The 24,041-nt window shown below is 33.6% G+C and overlaps 1 protein-coding gene across 1 annotated transcript; it reads right to left on the reverse strand.

Moving 5' to 3' along the window:
* Nucleotides 1-4,203: 4,203 nt before the first annotated feature.
* On the reverse strand, nt 4,204-22,922 carry LOC132724298 (BTB and MATH domain-containing protein 45-like). The gene is made up of 3 exons (XM_060709138.1): nt 22,855-22,922; nt 21,985-22,197; nt 4,204-6,312 (listed from the first exon to the last, which is right to left on the reverse strand). The coding sequence occupies exons 1-3, from the start codon at nt 22,904-22,906 to the stop codon at nt 5,456-5,458; spliced, it is 1,122 nt and encodes a 373-aa protein (XP_060565121.1). The 5' UTR covers nt 22,907-22,922; the 3' UTR covers nt 4,204-5,455.
* Nucleotides 22,923-24,041: the final 1,119 nt, after the last annotated feature.

Consider the following 24,041-nt stretch of genomic DNA (forward strand, 5'->3'; position numbering starts at 1 on the left):
GAACATAATGACTTCTGCACCGAACAGCATATCATCTGAACTGAACATAATGACGGTATCACACAACAGTTTGTGTTCACTACTGAACATAATTACCTCTGTACCGAAAAGTATATCATCTGAACTGAACATAATGATAGTATCACACAACAGTTTGTGTTCACTACTGAACATAATGACCTCTGCACCGAACAGTACATCATCTGAACTGAACATAATGATAGTACTATTCAACAGTTCTATTTCACGACTGAACAGTCTGAATAAAGCACCCAACAGCATGTCATTGCAACTGAAAATAATAAAAGTATCACACAATAATACACTGCCTCAGCCAAACAAAATGATAGTACCACTCAACTGTTTATTTTCATGGTTGAGCATGATGAGAAGAGCTATTTTAACCGAACATAACAACTGTCACACCCTACAACATATCTTTTTAACTCAACATAATTGTGTTAACACATGCCTGTTTGTTTTAAGAACTGAACAGAACGACTGATGCACCCGACAATACATTGACTTTACTGAATAAAATGTAATCAGCACACAACATTACATTTCAATAACTGAGCGCATTTGGATTTCCACCCAGTATATTGGGATTTTGACCCAGCATATTGTATCTCGGACTCAACAGAATGACATTTAACCATGTATATCAGTCATTCTACACATAAGACAGTCCAGGCGTTCCATAGTCTTTTGTATCAATCGTTATTTAAAGTGATTCCTTGCTCGTGGTTCCTTACTCAATGTTTTTTTACCACGTAGTCATTTTTCCTGTGATAACAAGCGGTCTTTGTAATGTAATAAGGACCCTGAGGACAATCTTCACGCTTCCCTATTTCCTTCGGTACGTGCACTTCGCAGAGTAGGCGAAGATTTGACAGCTTGACTGTTTTATCCCCCAGGACGCGTTCACTGGTAACGGTCCGAGCGCTCTTGTGTTGGTAGGCATGCAAGCCCTCCGGCTTAGATTTTTGTCAGTAATAATTTTTCCAAAAAGGTTTGTTATGGACAGAATATATAATGGCTAAAAATACATGTATTGTAAACACAGTTTTATAACTTGACAAAGTCATGACCTTTTGTTATAATTGTAAAAAATGTAAGTTACCATGTCATTGTTATTTGATGAAATTAAAAAAAATCAACTTACCAATAATAAATTATCAAATATACATAAATATAATACATTGATCTTGAAAATACAAGCACGTAGTAACCCAAAAGTCAACTAAACTTAGAGGTCCACCAACTATAGCAGGATGTTCCTTCAATTATAAAAGAATTTGTTAAAACAATTAAAGACTGTAAACAATCTATTGTTGGCACAGGATACAGTGACCTTGTGACTCCCAATTCGAAAAATATATCAATAAAGGCTGTACGAGCAAATGTGTTAAATGTATAACAAATCTCTTTTTAGCATCCTAATTGACCTTGACCCCACTGCCACCATCCAACGGAATGTGACCACCACAATTATGTTCCTACCTACAAAATATAAATGAAATCTATATTTGAGGACTGGTGATTCTAAACCCACTTACCCCTTACTCAATGGTAATTTACTGCAAAAGTTATATCCTTACCAACTAAAAAGTCATCTGTCAATGAATAAAAGGTATGTAATAATAATCTATTTTGGCATTGATGATCTTGACCTTGACCCCTAAATCCAACAATAAAAGGAAAAGGACCACCCATGCACATTCCTATATAAACAAGATGAAAGAAATCAGTTCATAAATAGAGGAGTGTAAAACATATATGTTACATCAGCGACATGTACGGAATGAACAAGGATCTTAAAATCAACCCATAATGTCACATCCGTATGGACAGATGGACGGTTTAATTGTTATATACCCGGGCAGAAAAACAACAAACTTAAAATCTGAAATTTGGTAGGGGGATACATGTACAAATGTACCAGATTAAAAAAATTCTGTTTTTAAACTTGATCATTGGTACCAATGATTAGTTTTTCATATTGAAAGTTATTCCTTAACACAAACATTACCTATCAATAAAGTTGTTTCCTTGAAACACCTCTCGCACTGATACAATTTCACTGACATCAGGCATTTTTTGGGCAGGTAACTCTTGCATGACCCAGTAGTGTTCTTAATAGAACTACACCCTTATACTTGAGGGATTGCTTGATAACACAGACCCGACACGTTTTAAAAGTTGTACTTGGGTAATTTAGCAAATGCTTCAATGATATTTTGCTAAAGAATTTAGTTGAAAAAAAAAACATGAATTTAAATATATCTAGACATATTCTCAGGCTAACGAGATATAAATTTTCCGACACTGCTCAAGGCAAAAAAGCTAAGTACTACAAAATTATATCCTTTTGTTATATACCTAAACATTTTAAGACAAAAAGAAGAAATAAAAAAAGTCGGATGAACACGTAATTTTTGCAAAAAGCCACGTCCAATATAGTATCGAAATCGCTACGCAACAAATAAAGTAATCATAACGTGTAACTTTTAACTACTTCTATGAAGTAATGACAGTAATTTTATAGGGCGTCCGTGGCCGAGTGGTTAAGGTCACACTTGCCCCTAACCTCTGTGGGTTCGAATCCCGACAGGGACTTTGGATTCTTTCATGTGAGGAAGCTATCCAGCTAGCTGACGGAACTTCGGTGGTTCTACTCAGGTGCCCGTTCGAGCCTGAAATAATACACGGAAGGGCACCTGAGGTCTTCCTCCACCAGTAAAGCTGGAGCTGTGCCAAATGACTTATACTGTGTCGGTGTGACGTAAAACCCAATCAAAAAAAATTATACGAATTTATTTAAGTTCGGTTGTATTGCAACACTCGATTTCGTTCCTGGAGCAAATCAGCAATGAGTGTAAAGTTTCTTGCTAAAGGAAACAAAGGTTTGCCTCAAACGGGGTTTAAACCCACGCGGCCAGCAATCCTTAGATCACTAGTCCGACGATTTAACCACTCTGTCACGCCGCCATTACATGATATTTGGAATGTTGACGAAATGGACAGTCGAAAAGTCAAGATATTCAGAAAGTCTTTTTTTTTTATTTATTATAAACTTTATGACATACTTGTACATAAATTGCACATACATTCATTGCACATCAAAACATAATAATATCATATCTAATTTGATTACAGTAACTATGCAGTTACACTTCCAGTGTATTGACACAATACCACAAGAGTCACAAAGAAGGATACAGTAAGAATTTTTCCATTTTTGTCCATCTCAAAGAGTCATGCAGTCAAACAGGGGACAGGGCTGAGGCAATCATCCGGGCATGTATCGTTATTAAAATTTTGGCTACATAATGTCATTTTAAGTTACGTAATCGTCAACATTCACCAACATTATCCACAAATAAATGTTTTGTAAACGCTCCAACGCAATACTTATACACACTTATATATTTGGTAATGCTTATTTTTTATGCTTCAATAATTTGGTTAACAATAAACTGAACTCATAAATTTACTGGTTTATGATTACTAAATTGGTATCGCTACTTATCAAATTACTATATTTTAGCTCAATTAAGTCGACAGCTCATGACAGTCCTTCAATCTCAACCAATTTGAAATTTCCGGGGTTTGCTTAACTTATTTCCAGGTGTATATCTCAACTGGTATTTTGCATGAAGAACACAAGCAAGATCTTCTTCGCTTTTGGAAAAGAACCAGACAATAAAAATGCCCGATAGCTTTTTGTCCTCCACAGACACGTCACGGTGTATATCCATATCGGTACCCTCTCTGCTGAATACAATTAGGACAAATGACAACGTGCTTAATAAATTTTATATCAGACACTTGTTTTAGTATTACATTTATCATGTTGTCAATTTAATATTCGTTTGTTTGACTTTTTTCTAATTTTAAATGAAACAAAAATCTGCTAAGAATCTTTGAGTTCATTTGCGAATTTACATGTAGTGCCGATATTTCATTGCACTGTAAGAAAAAAATGCATTTTTATTTAATATTTACATTATCTTCATTTCATTTCTTGTTGAGGTGTGGTGACTGTCAGATGAAGCTATATAATCAGGTATGCAGTTTATCGACAGAAATCAATGAAATTTAACTTCCAACCTGCCATTTTCAATATCAACATGTTTTGATTTTAGAGGCATATTATGACAATGTTGTCAGTGTTGTATATATAACAGACCCAAAACGGGATGGTTTAATATATAACTTTATTGCATTCATAAAGATACGCTCACAATCACAGACTCAACAAGCAAATTCGTTGAATTTATATTCCCCGCCAAGTACTGGTTATTACTAACACAACAACTGAAGACATAAGACTTTATTTATATATTTATCATGGCATAAACAGTATAGTATTCTTTGAACTTGATAAATATTCAGGGCAATAACAGAGCCATAATTCCGTGTTAAACAGTAATATCTGGAAATGCCAATGAGATGTATGCATACTGCATGACTAATCAAGGGCCATAAATCTGAGTTACAAGTGTCTGACCGGAACAAGGCTACTATATGGGTATCCCATAAAGTTTCATTGAATTCCAGCCACGTTAAAGTGTCTGACCGGAACAAGGGGACGATATGCCCATCTCCTCTTGTAATTGAAGTAGTTGCAGAGAAGTAGCGTGGAAATGATTTTTACTCTATATGCATACTGCATAACTAATCAAGGGCCATAACTCTGAGTTAAAGTGTCGGACGGGAACAAGCCGACGATATGCGCATCCTGTCTTGATATTTTAAGGTTCCCATAAAGTTTTGTTGAATTCCAGCCAGAAGTTGCAGAGAACAAGTCCAGAAACGAAATTCGGACGGACGGATGGATGGACAGACGGTAGGACGGACGGACGGAAAACGCCAAAACTATACCCCCCTCCCAATTCCATGGCGGGGGGATAACAATAACTGCAATATAAACATATATACGTGCAGAGGCTAGCCAGAGGAGGGCTTATCAGTACACAGTTCTTTCTATACTTTTTGGGGCATATTTAGCATATTTACCGCACAAACGTCTAATATTTCATTACAAAACATTTCATTCATACAAATCATTTAATAGCAACTAAATTCGCTTTTAAAACATTATATCAAAGATAAATCTCGTTTTTGTAGATCCGGTCTTAATTTCACTTTACAAGGCGATTTAAGGTATTTTCGTAAGTATGTATTTTCGGCTCAAACGTCACTTTTTAAGATTCTTTTCTGGTTCTGAATTTCTAATTTGCAGTATAATCTTTCAAAGAATGCATAAATATATAATTAACAAAATTATTTTAACTGATACAGTCATACACTATATAAAAAATAAATCTCATTGAGCTATAAATCATTAAATTGGTATAAATGCACCATTAAAAGTCTTTTGTCTCCTTCACAGCATGTATTAATATTTTCGACAATATGTTAATTATTTTATGCCTTCTTTATTGTTAGATCACTGATCCTTGACAAAAGGCTTCTGAACCATGAAATAAACAACACAATCAATTTTGTTATCAACAATATACCCATAACTAATAAGCTCTCGCAGTTTCAAACGGGTCCCATGAGAAAACTTAGCATTTTTCGAAAATTCCCTTCTTTCCTTTGTTAAACATTTATGCTGAATATCATCTTCCCCCATATACCTCAACTGGAATATTGCATCAACAATACATGCCAAGCTTTCTTCTGTTTTAGGAAAAGTGCTCAACAATGAAACTGAAAGACAATCAACATTATTTCTATTAAAAACATTGACAACAACCTCAAATGTTATATCCCATACATACACAGGTTTGCTTCTTTTCAAGTCCTCTTTTGTAAGGTCTAGGCATGGTGAAAACGCTATCATAGCCCCTTTGCTACTCGTAAGGTCATGTGCTGATGCAGTTTCCTGTGTTAGATCCTTTTGCATATAAATTTTCACCAATTCTGTTCGGGTTGAATCCAACAATTCTCCTTGTTTCTTTAAGATATCTTTATGGAGTTCTAGCAGTGTTTCAGTGTCCTCTAGTCCTGTGGGTTGTATTTCTTTCAGTCCAATATCAGATAGACGGGATGCACAAACATCCCGAAGGCCCTGAAAATTATGTTTGGTAGCCAAACTGTGGCAATGCACAACTTCTTTTATAGAAGCCTGTTCGTTCGTTAAACGGAAATTGAGATATCTTTGGCATTTTTTCACCAGTGATTTGACATTGTATTCATCTGCCAATGGTAAGATCTTGTACACATTATCAGCATCTATCTTCTTTTGTGTGTTAGGATACATGCAATGAAGAAACTCGTTGAAGTCTTCAGATTTCTTACCTACAAAATAAAAATACGAGTACATTAACTAGGACTGCTAAATGTACGGAAAACCATTAGGGCCATCGTGGTTATACTTTATAATCTAGAGGATGACAATGCGACAGTGCCATGACAACAATGTGATAGTACGATGGCTTTAATGCGATAAAGACAGTACAATAATGCGATGGTGACAATCGATAATGGCAGTGGAAAAACACGATGACAACAGTACCATTGTGTAATGGCAACAATACGATAGTTGTCGCTATCGCGGTATCGTACTGTCGCCAACGTGTTATCACACTGTTGTCATCGCATTTTCACACTCGTTATCGCACTGTCGTCATTGCACTATCGTTTTGTCGCCATCGCGTTATCGCATTGTAGACTATCGCCTTCCAGTTTCTTCTTCTTTTTTGTCTGTTTGTTTTCCTTTTTGTATACTGAAAACTCTCAATAAAAAAATTTATTATATAATACGGTAAGTAACATTTTTATCCAAAGATAGGGGAAATACAGTGCCCTCCAAAAGCCTAGAGACAGTAATAAAATATAAACAAGGGCCCTGAGTTGCCCACCAGAAACAACTGCTTTCATTTAAAGATAAAAAACTACATAAGAATGCTACAGACAAAGTTTGGTGATCATCCATCAATTAGTTCTGTAGAACCAGACGTTTAAAGGCTTTTCTATTTCTAGCTTTAGTGGCCCCTAAAAGGGGCCAATCAAATTGATATGAGCAAACTTGATAAAAGACTACCTAAGAATGCATATTTCAGTGAGAGATGATGTTCAAAGGTTTTTCTATTTAGCTTTAGTTTCCCCTAAGATGGGGCTATTTTTGGTAACTGGTGTACCTAGCACTTAAATATAGTACATTGAGGGGTGAAAGCGAAAAGGTTCTAACTCACTTTTTTTACAAAATTCACTTTTTTATATATTTGTCATAAATACATTGTATATATTTAAATATATAAAAAAATACACGGTATATTTGAAAAGGGGAAAGAAAAATTTGATGTAAACTCAAATTTTTTGAGAAAACTGCATGATTTTAAATAATTTTCCTTTGGGGAAGCAGCCCTATAACGACCCCTGCTATAGAAGTAAAATAAGCCCTGAAAGAATATTTCTAATCAAATTTTTGCAATAAATACATTGTACATATAAGGAAAATCAGAAAGCCCACTGGGCCGGACTAATTTTGACCCCAGGTCTTTTACATGTTGTATTTGAACAAACTTGATACCAATTAGAAGATTTTTCATGCTTAATATCTTTAGAAGCTCTAGCTCTTTGAGTTTTTTTAAAGAACATTTAAGTTTTTGTTTAAGCTTTTACTACATTGTATATACATATAAGGAAAATCAATGACCCCAGCCAATTTTAACCCCAGGGCACTTGGTAGACACTCACTAGAAGATGTTTCATGCCAAATATTAAAATTCTAAGCTCTAGCTCTTTAGTTTTTGGTTTCTTTTCAAGAAGATACCAATTTTTAGAACTCTAAAAATGTCAGAACAGTTTGTAAATATGATGTTTAGTGAGAATGATGGCACTATTAATGCTGTAGCAAACTTTGGCCGTAAATGTTTTTTCATCTAGAATCGAATTTCTTAACAAGAACTGTCGGAGGACAGTAACGCTCGACTATTCGAAAAGTTGTCACAAGGGTGTTTCATTGAGTATAATAATGCTTACCTATATGAATACATAAAATTGTCCGAAAAGGTACAAACCCTTCAGTAGTTATGGAGATACCGTCTAACAAGCAAAAATTTACCTAGAATTTCTAAGTCAAAAAAGGGGCATAATTATGCAAAGAAGTAAATCAGAGTTATGGAACTTGTGCCAATCATCTAAGATAATCACAGACAACAAGAGTGTGAAGTTTCAATCCATTCCCTTCAGTAGTTATGGAGATACCAGCTTACACGCAAAAACTTAACCAAGAATTTCTAAGTCAAAAAAGGGGCATAATTATGCAAAAAAGCAAATCAGAGTTATGGGACTTGTGCCAATCATCTTAGATAATCACAGAGAACAAGTGTGTGAAGTTTCAATCCATTCCCTTCAGTAGTTATGGAGATACCAGATTACACACAAAAACTTAACCAAGAATTTCTAAGTCGAAAAAGGGGCATAATTATGTAACAAAGTAAATCATAGTTATGGGACTTGTGCCAATCATCTTAGATAATCACAGGGAACAAGTGTGTGAAGTTTCAATCAATTCCCTTTAGTAGTTATGGAGATACAAGCTTACACGCAAAAACTTAACCAAGAATTTCTAAGTCGAAAAAGGGGCATAATTATGTAAACTAGAAATGTGTCCATAGGACACGGATGCCCCCACACGCCACTGTTCTGTCAATCTTATGACTCTAGGTCAAATATTTTTTGGACTTCATGTGCCACAAGTTGAAAACTAAAAATCAACAAAGGGCCATAATTCTGTAAAATTTGGTCGCAGCAAAAATTCCTTCCTTTACTACCATCTTCACCTTAAGGTTATTCATCCCTGTAAGTTTAAGCAAAATCTGCCATGCTGTTTAAGAGGAGTTGCGTTCACAAAATTTCTACATAGTATCTAGTGAAAAAATCAACAAAGGGCCATAATTCTGTAAAATTTGGTCGCAGCAAAAATTCCTTCCTTTACTACCATCTACACATTAAGATTGTTCATCCCTGTAAGTTTAAGCAAAATCTGCCATGCGGTTTAAGAGGAGTTGCGTTCACAAAATTTCTACATAGTATATAGTGAAAAAATCAACAAAGGGCCATAATTCTGTTAAATTTGGTCGCAGCAAAAATTCCTTCCTTTACTACCATCTACACATTAAGGTTGTTCATCCCTGTAAGTTTAAGCAAAATCTGCCATGCGGTTTAAGAGGAGTTGCGTTCACAAAATTTCTACATAGTATCTAGTGAAAAAAACAACAAAGGGCCATAATTCTGTTAAATTTGGTTGCAGCAAAAATTCCTTCCTTTACTACCATCTACACATTAAGGTTGTTCATCCCTGTAAGTTTAAGCAAAATGTGCCATCCGGTTTAAGAGGAGTTGCGTTCACAAGATTTCGGGACGTACGGACGGACGGACGGACGGACGGACTGACGGACGGACGGACGGACGGACAAGTGCAACGCTATATGCTCCCACATTGTGGGGGCATAAAAAGCAAATCAGAGTTATGGGACTTGTGCCAATCATCTTAGATAATCACAGAGAACAAGAGTGTGAAGTTTCAATCCATTCCCTTCAGTAGTAGCTTACATGCAAAAACTTCACCACAGGGACAACGACGCTGACAAATGGGTGACTGACTGCATCAGCTCGATTATTCTGCGAATAGTTGAGCTAAAAACGTAACATCTTGTAAAACCTATATAATTATAGTGGATCATTTGGCTTCTAGTATATACTTTTTTTATTCACTTTTGTCATTTAATATGCCAAAGTTTCTTATTGCTACAAAGTATTTTGTTAATTGTATTTGCTAATCATAAAGTTATGCTATGTTTTTAGTTTTGTGCATCTTGTACAATATCATTATTATGTAAAGGCCAATGATTGGAAATAAAATTTATTCTATTCTTTGGACCCACTTTGTGGAAAAGGCTGACAATGCGGAATCACCTTAAACAATGTTCAGGCAAAACTTCAAAACATATAAATTGCTGTACTATTGTCTCTCTGATTTGATGAATAATATAGATGGAATGTAGGACAAACCCCCACCAGTTAAAACTCCACACCTCAAAATTTTATAGAGTGGACAAAATCCCACACCTAAATTTTACAGACCGTATTGAAGTCCTGAAAGTAAGAGCCGAAATCAAAGCCAGTGCAGATGCCAACAGGGGCAAGCCTGCACAAATAGTTAAAGACAAATTCATAAATTGTCCCAAAGAGGTTAGTAAATGTTCCAATTATGTTATGATTTGATAAAAGCTTATTTGATAGTTACAAAACTTTAAAATATGATATATATACAAGTACTACAAGAGCCACCGCCGGGCGGGGGCAACGCTCGACTTTTTACTTTCTCTAAAAGCAAACAAAGACATGTTTAAACAAAATCTTAACGTTTCCTTTTTATAAAATTAATCGGTCTGTCTTGTCACAATTGTTTTGTCTATATATTTTGTATATATAAATATACTAATTGATATATATATAAATAGAAACACGCAATTCTATATATAGAAAATTATAAATAGAAACACACAATTCTATAAATAGAAAATTCTATAAATAGATACACGTGGTGGAGTCAATTGGTCACACATGGTGGTGGCACATGGTGTCATGTGGTGGTGTCACGTGATGGAGTCACGAGGTGGAGTCACGTGTTGGAGTCACGTGGAAGAGACACATGGAAGAGACACTTGGTGGAGTGACGTGGTGGAGTCACTTGGTGAAGTCACGTGGTGAAGTCACGTCGTGGAGTCATGTGGTGAAGTCACGTGGTGGTGTCATGTGGTGGTGTCACGTGGTGGAGTCACTTGGTGAAGTCACGTGGTGAAGTCATGTGGTGAAATCATGTGGTGAAGTCACATGGTGGTGTCACGTGGTGGAATCATGTGGTGGAGTCACGTGTAGAGTCACTTGGTTAAATCATGTGGTGGAGTCACATGGTAAAGTCATGTGGTGAAAGCACGTGGTGAAGTCAAGGTCATTAATGAGTGAAGGTCAAGGTCTGTCTGGTTATTTTTAAGGGTTATCCTTGAAGATTATTATGTTCAAGTTTGAAGACAATCCATTCAAAAATAACAAAGTTACAGCCAATAATAGCCAAAAAAATGAAAATTTCAATAATTTGACCTTCAAAGTCAAGGTCACTTATGGGTGAAGGTCAAGGTCTGTCTGGTTATTTTTAAGGGATATACTTGAAGATTAATATGTTCAAGTTTGAAGACAATCCATTCAAAAATAACAAAGTTACAGCCAATAACAGCATGAACAAGCAAAATTTGGACTTTTAACCTTGAAGGTCAAGGTCATTTATGGATGAAGGTCAAGGTTAGTGTGTATTTTATTTGAACATACTTGGTAGACACCCATTAGAACATGTTTCATGCTTAAATATCTTAGCTCTAGCTCTTTGAGTTCTTTAAAAGAAGATTTTTTAAGTTTTTACTATATGCATATGGGGAAAATCAATGACCCCCTGGGGCGGGGCCAATTTTGACCTCAGGGCTTTTATTTGAACAAACTTGGTAGACACTCATTAGAAGATGTTTCATGCTAAATATCTTAGCTGAGACTAGCTCTTTGGGTTCTTTAAAAGAAGATTTTTTAAGTTTTTACTATATGCATATAGGGAAAATCTATGACCCCCTGGGACAGGGCCAATTTTGACCCCAGGGCTTTTAATTGAACAAACTTGGTAGACATTCACTAGAAGATGTTTCATGTCAAATATCTAAGCTCTAGCTCTTACGGTTCTTTAAAAGCAGATTTTTTAAGTTTTTACTATATGCATATAGGGAAAATCAATGACCCCCCCGGGGCGGGGCCAATTTTGACCCCAGGGCTTTTATTTGAACAAACTTGGTAGACACTCACTAGAAGATATTTCATGTCAAATATCTTAGCTCTAGCTCTTTGGGTTCTTTAAAAGAAGATTTTTTAGTTTTTACTATATGCATATAGGGAAAATCTATGACCCCCTGGGACAGGGCCAATTTTGACCTCAGGGCTTTTATTTGAACAAACTTGGTAGACACTCATTAGAAGATGTTTCATGCTAAATATCATAGCTCTAGCTCTTTGGGTTCTTTAAAAGAAGATTTTTTAAGTTTTTACTATATGCATATAGGGAAAATCAATGACCCCCTGGGGAGGGGCCAATTTTGACTCAAGGGCTTTTATTTGAACAAACTTGGTAGACATTCACTAGAAGATGTTTCATGCCAAATATCTAAGCTCTAGCTTTTACAGTTCTTTAAAAGAAGATTTTTTAAGTTTTTACTATATGCATATAGGGAAAATCAATGACCCCCCCCCCCCCGGGCCGGGGCCAATTTTGACCCCAGGGCTTTTATTTGAACAAACTTGGTAGACACTCACTAGAAGATGTTTCATGTCAAATATCTTAGCTCTAGCTCTTTGGGTTCTTTAAAAGAAGACTTTTTAAGTTTTTACTATCTGCATATAGGGAAAATCAATGACCCCCCTGGGGCCGGGCCAATTTTGACCCTAGGGCTTTTATTTGAACAAACTTGGTAGACACTCATTAGAAGATGTTTCATGCCAAATATCTAAGCTCTAGCTCTTACGATTCTTTAAAAGAAAATATTTAAAGATTTTTCTTTCGGTTGCCATGGCAACCAGAGTTCTGCATGAAATGGAATTCTTTGAACAATCTTGATAGAGCTTCATACAAAGAGTATTCCTGCCAAGTTTCATTAACATTGGCCTTGCGGTATCATAGAAGATGTCCTTAGAATATTTAAAATGTGGACGGACGACAGACGACGGACGCCATTTGGTTGGCCATCCTAAAAGCTCACCTGCACTTTGTGCAAGGTGAGCTAAAAAGTTATGATCCAGGTACAAGTTTGCGAACGGCAACGGCAAAGGCAACGCCGCCGCGACTATAGCAATACCTCTACTTTAAAAAAAAAAAAAAAAAAAAGTTGAGCTAAAAATGAATATAATATAGTTGGTCTTTTGTATCTGGAATGGAGTTTAAGGTTGCGCTTTAAAGGCTCCTTTTATATTTTTATTTCTCAAAAGCCTTTTTATTTCGGTGTACTTATAGGATATCCGAAAAATCTTTCTCATTTACCAATTACCAATTTACAATCTGCACAACCAAATTTAAGCATTTTAATTTTGCCTTCTTTAAATGAATAGGAGTATAAATTTATTTGTTGATGCATGATGTGCCTTTAATAATGTAAACGTTTTAATAAATATATGATTTCTTAAAGGGATATTCAGACAAAATAATGACAAAAATATCAAAATGTTTTTATGTACTCAAATCAGGCACAGTCTAAAACGCGGACGCCTTAAGCGGACAATATAAACATATAGGGAAAACGCTGACGATATAGACAAAGAGGAAAAAAGCGGACGATATAGATATATAGTGTAAAATGACTGAGCATAGTTAAAATTCATATTAAAGGCTAATAATTGGCTTTTATAAAGTAATATATGAAAGACATTAGTTAGAAGCAGTAGTAATTGTAAGGTGTAATTATTATAATAATTAAAAAAGACTTTAGTTTATTTATTTGTTCAAATTCTTAAATTTATGTTTTTTATTTGTTCATGTTAATTGACTTAATAACTTTTAATTAAACAGTACAAAACATGCAACAGTCACGTGTGGAAAACTGAATAAGGGCACAAGAAATAAGTTTGAATATATTTGAACACTTTGCATACGCAATTCGCGGACATGATAAACATATAGGGAAAACGCTGACAATATAGACATAGAGGAAAAAAGCGGACGATATAGATATATAGTGTTACTGTAGATTGACATTCTTTCAAAATATACAATTTACTATGTTTTGTAATTTACTTTTGTTTCTATATTGCACATTAATTGACATATTCGCCAAATCTTCTGTGTACATATATATATAATTATGAAATAGTGGGCGAATGAGTATATTTTTGAAAATTAACGTTTACCGGTGAAAATACACGTGTTGCAAATTAACTTAAAGCATTACAATTAAGTGTGATATGTATATAATTAAGTTATATCAATTATCTTTCTTTAATTCATAATATTTTTTAGTTTTATTTATATTTTATCCATTAAGTAAATAAAAAAAACTTTCTGCTATAAATACCAATCAACTAATTAAAGTATCCACGTGTCACCTGTGTATTTCACTTAATCACGCACCGACACTTGTATATTTCAAGTAATCATACATCTCACCCTTGTACAATTAATAAAGTGGCTACAGAAAATGCGGACAATATAGACATATAGTGAAAAAGCGGACGATATAGATATAGAGGGAAAACGCTGACGAAATAAATGTATAAAACGGGAGAATAGAAAACTGTTATGAATAAAAAAAATATCTGGCTTCTACCATGTATATAATTAAGTTATATCAATTATCTTTCTTTAATTCATAATATTTTTTAGTTTTATTTAGATTTTATCCATTAAGTAAATAAAAAAACTTTCTGCTATAAATACCAATTAACTAGTGAAAAAGCGGACGATATAGATATAGAAGGAAAACGCTGACGAAATAAATGTATAAAACAGGAGAAAAGAAAACTGTTATGAATAAAAAAAATCTGGCTATATTTCTTTAGGAAAGGATTATTATTATTTGTATGTGTAAAATAAATTCATGTACCAAATGTGTTATATTGCTTAAATGAAATTGCAATGAAGTTCATTCTTTATCTTCGTTTTTATTAGTGCACAATATTACTATACACTATCATTATCTATTTTATTATAATTTTATCTCACACATCATCCTACACTATATCTATAGCGCCCGCTTTTTTCCTCTATATCTATATCGTCCGCTTTTTCTCTATATATTTATATTGTCCGCAAAAATAGGGCAAAGAGCGGACAGGTTCAATCAGGTAGCATGTTGTTGACACTTAATTGTCGTTAATTTGCAACACGTGTCCGTCACAACAGTATACGTGCATGCCTTTTTCTTTTTATCAACGGCCATTAAACTTTAATATTACCTTAAAAACATGAATTTATAAATAAGCGTGTTTTTGTCCAAAAATCATTGTACAAATGTGAATGAAAGTTTTTATCCTTATTTTTTTTTAAAGGGAGACACAGGCAAAATTTTCATTTCTTAGTTTTGAAATTTTCATTCATTATTCTGTAAATGTCCTCAAAATGAATACACTAAAGAGTCAAAGGAACAAAACTTTTCTCCATATAAAGAATAAAATGGTGTTTTCCTAACTTGACCCGCGTGGGTCAGGTTAGAGCGCTAAAATTTCACAATAGTTGTCACTCTGTACTCTGGAAACGTTAAAAAAATGTCAAATCAATTACTTAGACTTGTTTCAATCATACAATATCCACAATATTTGTTATTGTAACTTCCAGGGTTTGTTCAAACCGCATGACTTGTTTTTAAACTATTCGGTGATTCTGTTCGCGTCAAAATTTCGTTCAACATATATAGATTTATTTAAACTTCAAACCCAAAATATATAGAATTTATACAGAAATTCATGTTGGGACTTTAAGAAATGTCATTTTAGGGTGATTTGAGTACAGAAAATCATTTTTTATATTTTTGCCATTATTTTGCCTGAGTATCCCTTTAATGTGGTCAACTTAGTATATTTCGTAATTTAAAAAAAATTATCTTATTTGCCATTCAGTTTTACGTATACAAAAATATGATTCTATTATACAGCATTTCTATTAACTTCATCGATTCCCACCTCATCATCAATAAGTCTACTCTAAATTTCTATATCGTCCGCTTTTTTCCTCTATATCTATATCGTCAGCGTTTTTCCTATATATCTATATTGTCCGCAAAATGCGTATCATGTTATCTCTAGCTAAGTGCCGACACGATTAATCAGTAGCGTGTTGTTCACACTTATATAATTACCGTTAATTTGCAGCATGCTTCTGCTTATATTGTATCAATAAAAAACAACAGCCTGTCTTTACTTATTTATATCAATAACTTTATGATTAAAAATTACTCTTACAAAATTTCGATTTTGAAAAATCAAGGCTTTTTTTATTTTGCGAATAAAAATTTTGTCCGCCTACTGCACATAAAGACAGACAAAAACAATGCCAAAATGAAATACATATCCTTACTTACATATCAGCTGTTGCCAATTTAGTACCATCATTGTATTTCTAAAGACATTCATTTGATCCATTTGTTTCATATATTAGTTTTCAAGGCACAGTTTTCAATATTTAGAAATTCCGAAAATGTGTCATATAAATATAATATAAAATTCATTGACATTCAATCATAAATTACTTTAATATTTCTCCCAATTTGCTAATGTATTATATTTTTTTTATATATTAAAGTATAAATCCAATTACACATCATTTTTATAAACTGCATCAATGCCCAAAATAATCACCACTATATATCTATATCGTCCGCTTTTTTCCTCTTTGTCTATATTGTCAGCGTTTTCCCTATATGTTTATATTGTCCGCTTAAGGCGTCCGCGTTTTAGACAGGCCCCTCAAATCACGCTAAAATGACATTTCTTCATGTTCCAGCATGAATTTCTGTTTAAATTCTATATATTTTGGGTTTGAATCGTAGATATATCTATTTATGTTGAACAAAATTTAAACGCCAATAGAATCACTGAATAGTTTTAAAACAAGTCATGTGACTTAAACAAACCCTTGAAGTTACACTAAGAGATATTTTGGACATTGTATGATTGAAACAAGTCTAAGTCATTCATTTGACGTGTTCTTTAACGTTTCCAGAGTTCACAGTGACAACTATTTGAAATCCTGGCGCTCTAACCTGACCCATGCGGGTCAAGTTAGGAAACCACTATTTTATTCTTTACATGGAGATAAGTTTTGTTCCTTTGACTGTCTAATGTATTCATTTTGAGGGCATTTACAGAATACTTAATGTAAAACTAAGAAATGAAAATTTTGCCTGTGTCTCCCTTTAATAAACTGCTTTCAGGTGAGAGCTGCGGTTGGTGATCTTGATGCATTAAAACGCAACATCAGAAGAGTTAAAAAGGGGGATACACCTGTAAATCCAAAATCAATACCAAATCCTCTACATGTACCAGACGAATACACAACTACATCACCAAGTGAAGATCGCGAATTTTTTATATACGACAATGAATCAGAAACCAAAAGGATTTTAGTGACATTGGATTATTAATTATTAACTAACGCCGATACATGGTATATGGACGGTACTCATTCTACGTGTCCAAGTCAGTTTTCACAGCTGTTTGTGATACGTGTACCACTAGGGGCTTTTTTGTGTCGTCTGTGTATGCCCTTCTACCGTCTTAAAAGTGACTATGAGGAGTGTTTGTCAGCCATACTTGATATATGTCTGCCACGTAACCTTAGACCAAACCAATCAACTGTCGTCCTTGTCTACGAGGTCGCTATCCACAACGCAGTAAGATCTGTGATCAGCAAAAACATTCTCAAGGTTGTTTCTACCATTTAGCTCAGTGTAAATTGTGTAAAGTCCAAGAACTTGGCCTCTCTTCAGAATACAAATCTAACCCTGAGACCAACCACTTCTGCGGGACGACAGTCTAGCATTTCTACCCATCAGCAGTGTCAAAGATGGTATGTTATATCTTAAAGAATCAGTCCCTGATAATCTCAATCAATTACTTGACTACTTTGATTCTACATATGTGCATGGTCCATTTATCCCTGGAATAATGGGTTCCGAGTTTTGGTTGGCCACTCTAATCCATCTATCTGGACAGTCATCAACTGTCTCCAAAAAGACTGTGCCATTGAAAGACTGTGCCATTGTAGAAACAGAGGAGCTCAAGTATCAATGTGGTGAACTTTCTTGTAAACGTGTTAAAAAACAAACAATTGTGCATCAGCAGAAACTCAAAAGAACTCATAACAACTCATCAACAAGGAAAAGACTGTACCTTGGTTTCTTCAAGCTATCGGCCACTGTATCCGCTTAAACTAAAGTACAATGAAGGAAAATAGACTCAACTGAATAAACTAGATGGTGTACGGACATAATCCCCTTTGGACAAAATCCTCTTCATGTATTTTTGTATATCCGGACATAATCCCCTTCATGGGTGCACATAATCCCCTTCATGTGTGAAATTTTGAAGTGGACAAAATCCCCTTCATAAAAATGCTACCAAGGACAAAATCCCCCTCAGAGGAATTTTCGGTTTATAAAGTGGGTATGAGAGCGACATATTGCATTATGCTGTGTAGTAAATATCTTAATGTATAAATAAGTAAAAAATATTTCAGCAGAAAAGCACATTCAATTAGCAACATTTAAATCACATTAAAATTGCTTTGTTAAAGCATTCATAACAATCAATCAAGTAGTGCAATGATCTTGGTTTGATTAAAGTATCACTCTTTCATCAAAAGAAATTGTAACAATGGATAGTATATATCAATTAGAATTATCACCTTATGCAATCAATGTAACAATTATTTGCTAATAAAAATGTTTTTCATACTAATCAATTTAAAACAATTAAAGAAATTGCCTAATCAAATATGTGTTATGCAGTTGATAATTAAATTTTACCATAATTTTAATGAAAACTTCAAAACTAAATAAAGGTTAACTATTGATACATAATTATAAATAAAAAAACAAAAGTTCCTTATTCATCAATTATTAGGGGGTATAATAATACATTATTCAATCATCAATTTTTATGGAGCATAATAATACATTAGAAACCTATGAAACAAGGGGATTTTGTTCGGGTAGTGAAGGGGATTTTGCCCACCCTTGCAAAAAAATGAAGGGGATTATGTCCACTCATGAAGGGGATTTTGTCCGGGTAGGTGAAGGGGATTTTGTCCGAAGGGGATTATGTCTGACATTCAAACTAGAAATGTGCTATACAAAATGTGCTATTCAAGGAAATTTATAATCTTTAATTGATGAAAATGTGCTATATTCTTAATTTATAGTAAGTAAAGTTTATCTTTTATATAAATAAATTGAAGAAATGAATTTGAAGAAACTAGAATAATAATGGATAATAATTAAGTCAAGGTCATAAATGTGGCACAGTCTCAAATAAGTGACTACTCTTTGATGTTGATTTAACAGTTTGTAAATTGTTTGTATAAATCTCATTCATTGTATTATATTTACTTAGACGAAAACTGTACACACAGTAAAATCATGTGTAAAGTTTAAAAAAACATATTCCGATTTCTTCAATTGTGATATCGGTCTCAAGCAGGGAGACCCGAGCTCGCCTCTGCTGTTCATGCTCTTCGTTAGTGATATAATACAAAACATAAACACTGACATAGATGATATATTTAGTCTAAATGAACAAAAATTATTTCTCATTCTATATGCAGATGATCAAGTGCTGTTTGCAATGTCCCCTGAAAGTTTACAGTCAATGTTAAATGACGTTGTTGTTTATTGTAATACTTGGGGTTTGAAAATAAATACGTCAAAAACCAAGGTCATGATCTTTGAAAAGGGAAGAACCACAAATTTTTCTCAAATTCACTGATTTTACAGACATTTCTAATGCTTAAAAATGACACTGACTTTAATAGACATTACGCACGAAATAACTGGGCGTACCATATCAAGACTATACTAGATAGCCATGGTTTTAGTTATATTTGGGATCACCAATTTGAAATCGACATTCCTTTCGATGAAATTAAGAAAAGAATTTATGATTCATACATGCAAACATGGTATGGGGAAATTAATAATTCAAATCGACTTAATTCATACGCGATATATAAACATGAATTCGAGCTTGAGAAATACCTTAATATCATCTACGAAAATAAATACCGAATAGCATTAACTAGGTTTAGAACTTCGTCACATAGCTTAAATATTGAAACCGGAAGATATAATAACATCCAAAGAGAAGATAGATTATGTAGGTTATGTAATATGAATCAAATCGAATCGGAATACCATTTTCTTCTAGTTTGTCCTTTTTATCGTGATTTAAGAAAAAAGTATTTTTAGCCTTACTTCTGTCACTGGCCAAATATCAAGAAACTTGAGTTACTATTATCATCACGTTCGAATAAAACTATTTATAATGTAGCTAAATTTAATATACTATGCGAATCTAAGTCGCGACGCGTAAATAAAAGTTCATACAGCATGTTCAATCTATAATTAGTTTAACTCACGATTTTTTCCCGTATTTAGTTGGTTTACTACTAGATAGAAGTATTTTAAGTATTTACACGCGCACGATAATCTCATTTTACGCGCGGGAGGTATAAACAGAAACCTTGTGTAGCTGATTCAATTTATATTTAAATGACCAGTCTTTTTTCTTGTAGTTTATATTTAAATGATCAGTCTTTTTCTTGTATCAAAAGTAAAATATTATCAATTAAGTATTAATCATAATTGATAATCATGTACTCTTCTGTAAACCATGTTCTCTTTGTATATTATACTCTGTATGCTAAAAACATTGTAAAATGTTTAATGTTGAATAAACTATTGTATTGTATTGTATTGTATATTGTATTATATTGCTATTGAAAATAATGCTATATGCTATAATTATCAATACAATCATGTTTTGTTCTTTGATTAAATTTTGTGTACAGTTTGTAACACCTTTTTTGCAATCAAAACATCAATAAATGATATGTTTTGTTCTTCAAGGGTTTGGATTAAGTTTTTCGTGTACAGTTTGTAACATCTTTATTGCAAATTGCACATGCAAGATGTACATGCATTGTTAATAAAATTGTTCTTTCTTATATTACACACATGTTATATTGAAATAAAATGTGAAAAAAATGTGTATATTATATATATTCATCAAATCTTGCCCAATAATTAGTAAGTGTGGGGTTTTGTCCACTCTGTAAAATTGAGTTGTGGGGTTTTAACTGGTGAGGTTTTGTCTGTCTTCCAAATAGATACCCTTCTGCTAAACTAGAACTCCGCAAGTTTGATGTGTCGCCTTGTGAACATGATAGTTTAGGAGAAATGGCCAGGACAAAAATGAAATATGAAAATTAACAAAGGGCAATAACTCAAAAAATAAGAAGTGCAGAGCAGCAGTTTCTGTGCACTGCACTTCTTATCATTCTATCTATCATTCTATGAAGTTTCAAGTCCACATCTTTTATAATTTATGAGAAATGGCCTGGACAAAAATAAAGAATGAACATTAATTAATAAAGGGTAGTACATGTAACTCAAAAATAAGAAATGCAGAGTACCGCTGCTTGTGCACTGCACTTTTTCTTAATGAGATTTATCATCCTATGAAGTTTCATGTTCATAGCTTTCATACTTGAAGAGAAATAACCTGGACAAAAATAAAGTATGAAAATTAACAAAGGGCAATAACTCAAAAAAATAAGAAATGCAGAGTACCGGTTCTTGTTCACTGCACTTCTTCTTAATGAGATCTATCTTCCTATGAAGTTTCAAGTCCATAGCTTTATATACTTTCGGAGAAATGGCCCGGACAAAAATAAAGTATGAAAATTAACAAAGGGCAATAACTAAAAAAATAAGACATGCAAAGTAGACTCTACCGGTTCTTGTGCACTGCATTTCTTCTTAATGAGATCTATCATGAAGTTTCAAGTCCATAGCTTTTATAGTTGAAGAGAAATGGCCTGAACAAAATTAAAGTATGAAAATTTACAAAGGGCAATTATTCAAAAAATAAGAAGTGCAGAGTACAAAATTTACAAAGGGCAATTATTCAAAAATTAAGAAGAGCAGAGTACCAGTCCTTCGGGTTATTGAAAGATGCATACCAAGTTTGAAGTCAATCCGACTTATAGTGACTGAGTTATAGGGGACGCCGACAATGACGCTGATGCCAACACCGCAGACGCCGACAAAAGTAACCCAAGATATAGATATGTCGCCTTAATTTGTAATGGCCGGATGACTGAGCTAGAGGCTAAGGAAACCATGGTAGATCTATATGAAATTAATTTTATTGTAAAATTTTATTTACCTGGTAAAGGTATTTCTTTTTCTTCACTTTCTTTGAAGTTTGTTCCAAACATTGCTTCAAACACGGACGAGGCTATGGCTAATATGGCCTTAGTGGCATAAAAACGCTGGTCTTCCACGAGGAAAGTGACGTCATCCCGCCAAGTCTTCATCGTGAAGTCATAGCTCTTCATTTCTTCATCTTCTTCGCCACTTTCAATCTGGTTAATCATGACTGTACGAAATTTCAACATAAAAATTAATGAACTTCGTACATAGCGCGCTAGCGTAGGCCTACAGTAATGGTTCTACAATGTATTTATAGAAAAATGGAAACTCCTCTAAATTTCAGGTGATTCCGCTTTGTCAGCTATGTTTGTTTTCACTAAGTGGGTCCAAAGTGAAAGTAGGCCAAAATTCATATAACAACTGTATCTTTGGGCCGAGCTGGGGGACTGCAGCCCTGAAGCCCGTGCCTGAATCCGCCACTGCAACAAAGCTCATAAAACAGACTTAAAACTGGATTTTGCCATTCATGAAATGTGCATAAAACTTTGAAACAGATTGTACTTGGTCTTCAGAAATGTAGCACATTCAAGGGAAATATTCTTATTGTTGTCATTTTTATTTTTAATAGTCTTTAAAATATAGACCTGGAAGTGAACTTTCAAATGGTTTACATTTTACACTGTGAGCTTTGTTGTTATATATGAATTTTGGCCTACTTTCACTTTGGACACAAACATGGCATCACCTAATAATCGCGCAAATAATTGCGTCTTGTATTTATTTTAAAGAAAAGGCGGTTAATCTATGCGAATACGATTTTAAAAATACAAAAGAAAAGATACATTATATTGTTAACAAGCTGTATTATCTAAAAGAGACCTACTATTTTTTTCCTGGCACCTAACAAAGGGAGATACTACACGCAAACAGGACATTTCGGCCCCAAACAAATCGGACCCTGTGCAAAAATCGGCCCAAAGAACGTTTCGGCCTTTTTCCGCGAGACGTTTCGGTCCTTTTTAATTACAGTTTTATTTATGCAAACAGGGAATTTTTATGCTTAAAATCGTTTAAATTTTTAGTATATTGATTGATTGATCGATTGATTGATTGCACACAAACAATTATGATATTTTAATTGATAATCCATTATAATTTATATATCTATCAATCGCTATTTAGATAAATGCTTTTTTCAAGGTGTAACAAAAACTACAACTTAATAAAAACACTCAATCTTTAATTTATAAGACATTTGACAAATGCAAAAACTTTTTGATAAACAAAATTAATTACAAATATACATTTGTAATTCAAAAATCATTATCTTTTGATCTTTATTAATCATAAAGCTAACACTTAAGATATATGTTGTTTTGATTTTTCAAGTTTTAACAAATTCATTATGTATAGCGTATTGCTAATTAGCCGTTAGTAATATCAAAGATATTTTAAACTTATGATTTGATATAATTTCTTGATAATATATATGCTCTGATTGAAAATCTATCACTTTTATTGTAAAAATGTTTTTTTTAATATAAAAAATGTCTGTTTACAAAGTATTTTTTGTTTTATCTTATAATCTTTTAACTGTTATATGTTGTATTGTAATTGCTAAAACTCACTTACTATTAATTTAATAGTTGTTGATTATAAATGAAATGTTTGTATTGTTCTGTGTCTTGCTTTTTAATCGTTCAAATCTGAAAAAAAAACTTGTTGATAATAAGCAGATGAAATATTAAGTTTCAGTGTTCGTGTACTATGTTTTGTTTAATAAAGTTATGTTCTGTTCTGTTTGTTTTGATAACTACTATTTTAAATTAAAAATCATAATTTAATTATTCAATTAATTCTCTCATTCCTTTAATTCTTTCATTTATTTATATGCTATTAAAATTCTGGTAAAAGCATGTTAAGGTAAGACGTATTGTTAACTAAATATGGGGCCGATTTGGTAAAGGGCCGAAACGTCTTAGACCGAAACGTCTGGAGCCGAAACGTCTTGGGTAATTTGGGCCGACATGTCAAGGGACTCGACGGTCTCCTCAAAATTGACGGTCTCTG

The sequence above is a fragment of the Ruditapes philippinarum genome, unplaced genomic scaffold (assembly GCF_026571515.1).
Source record: "Ruditapes philippinarum isolate M1 unplaced genomic scaffold, ASM2657151v2 ctg4384_1_1_1_1, whole genome shotgun sequence".
In the NCBI taxonomy this organism is placed as follows: Eukaryota; Metazoa; Mollusca; class Bivalvia; order Venerida; family Veneridae; genus Ruditapes; species Ruditapes philippinarum.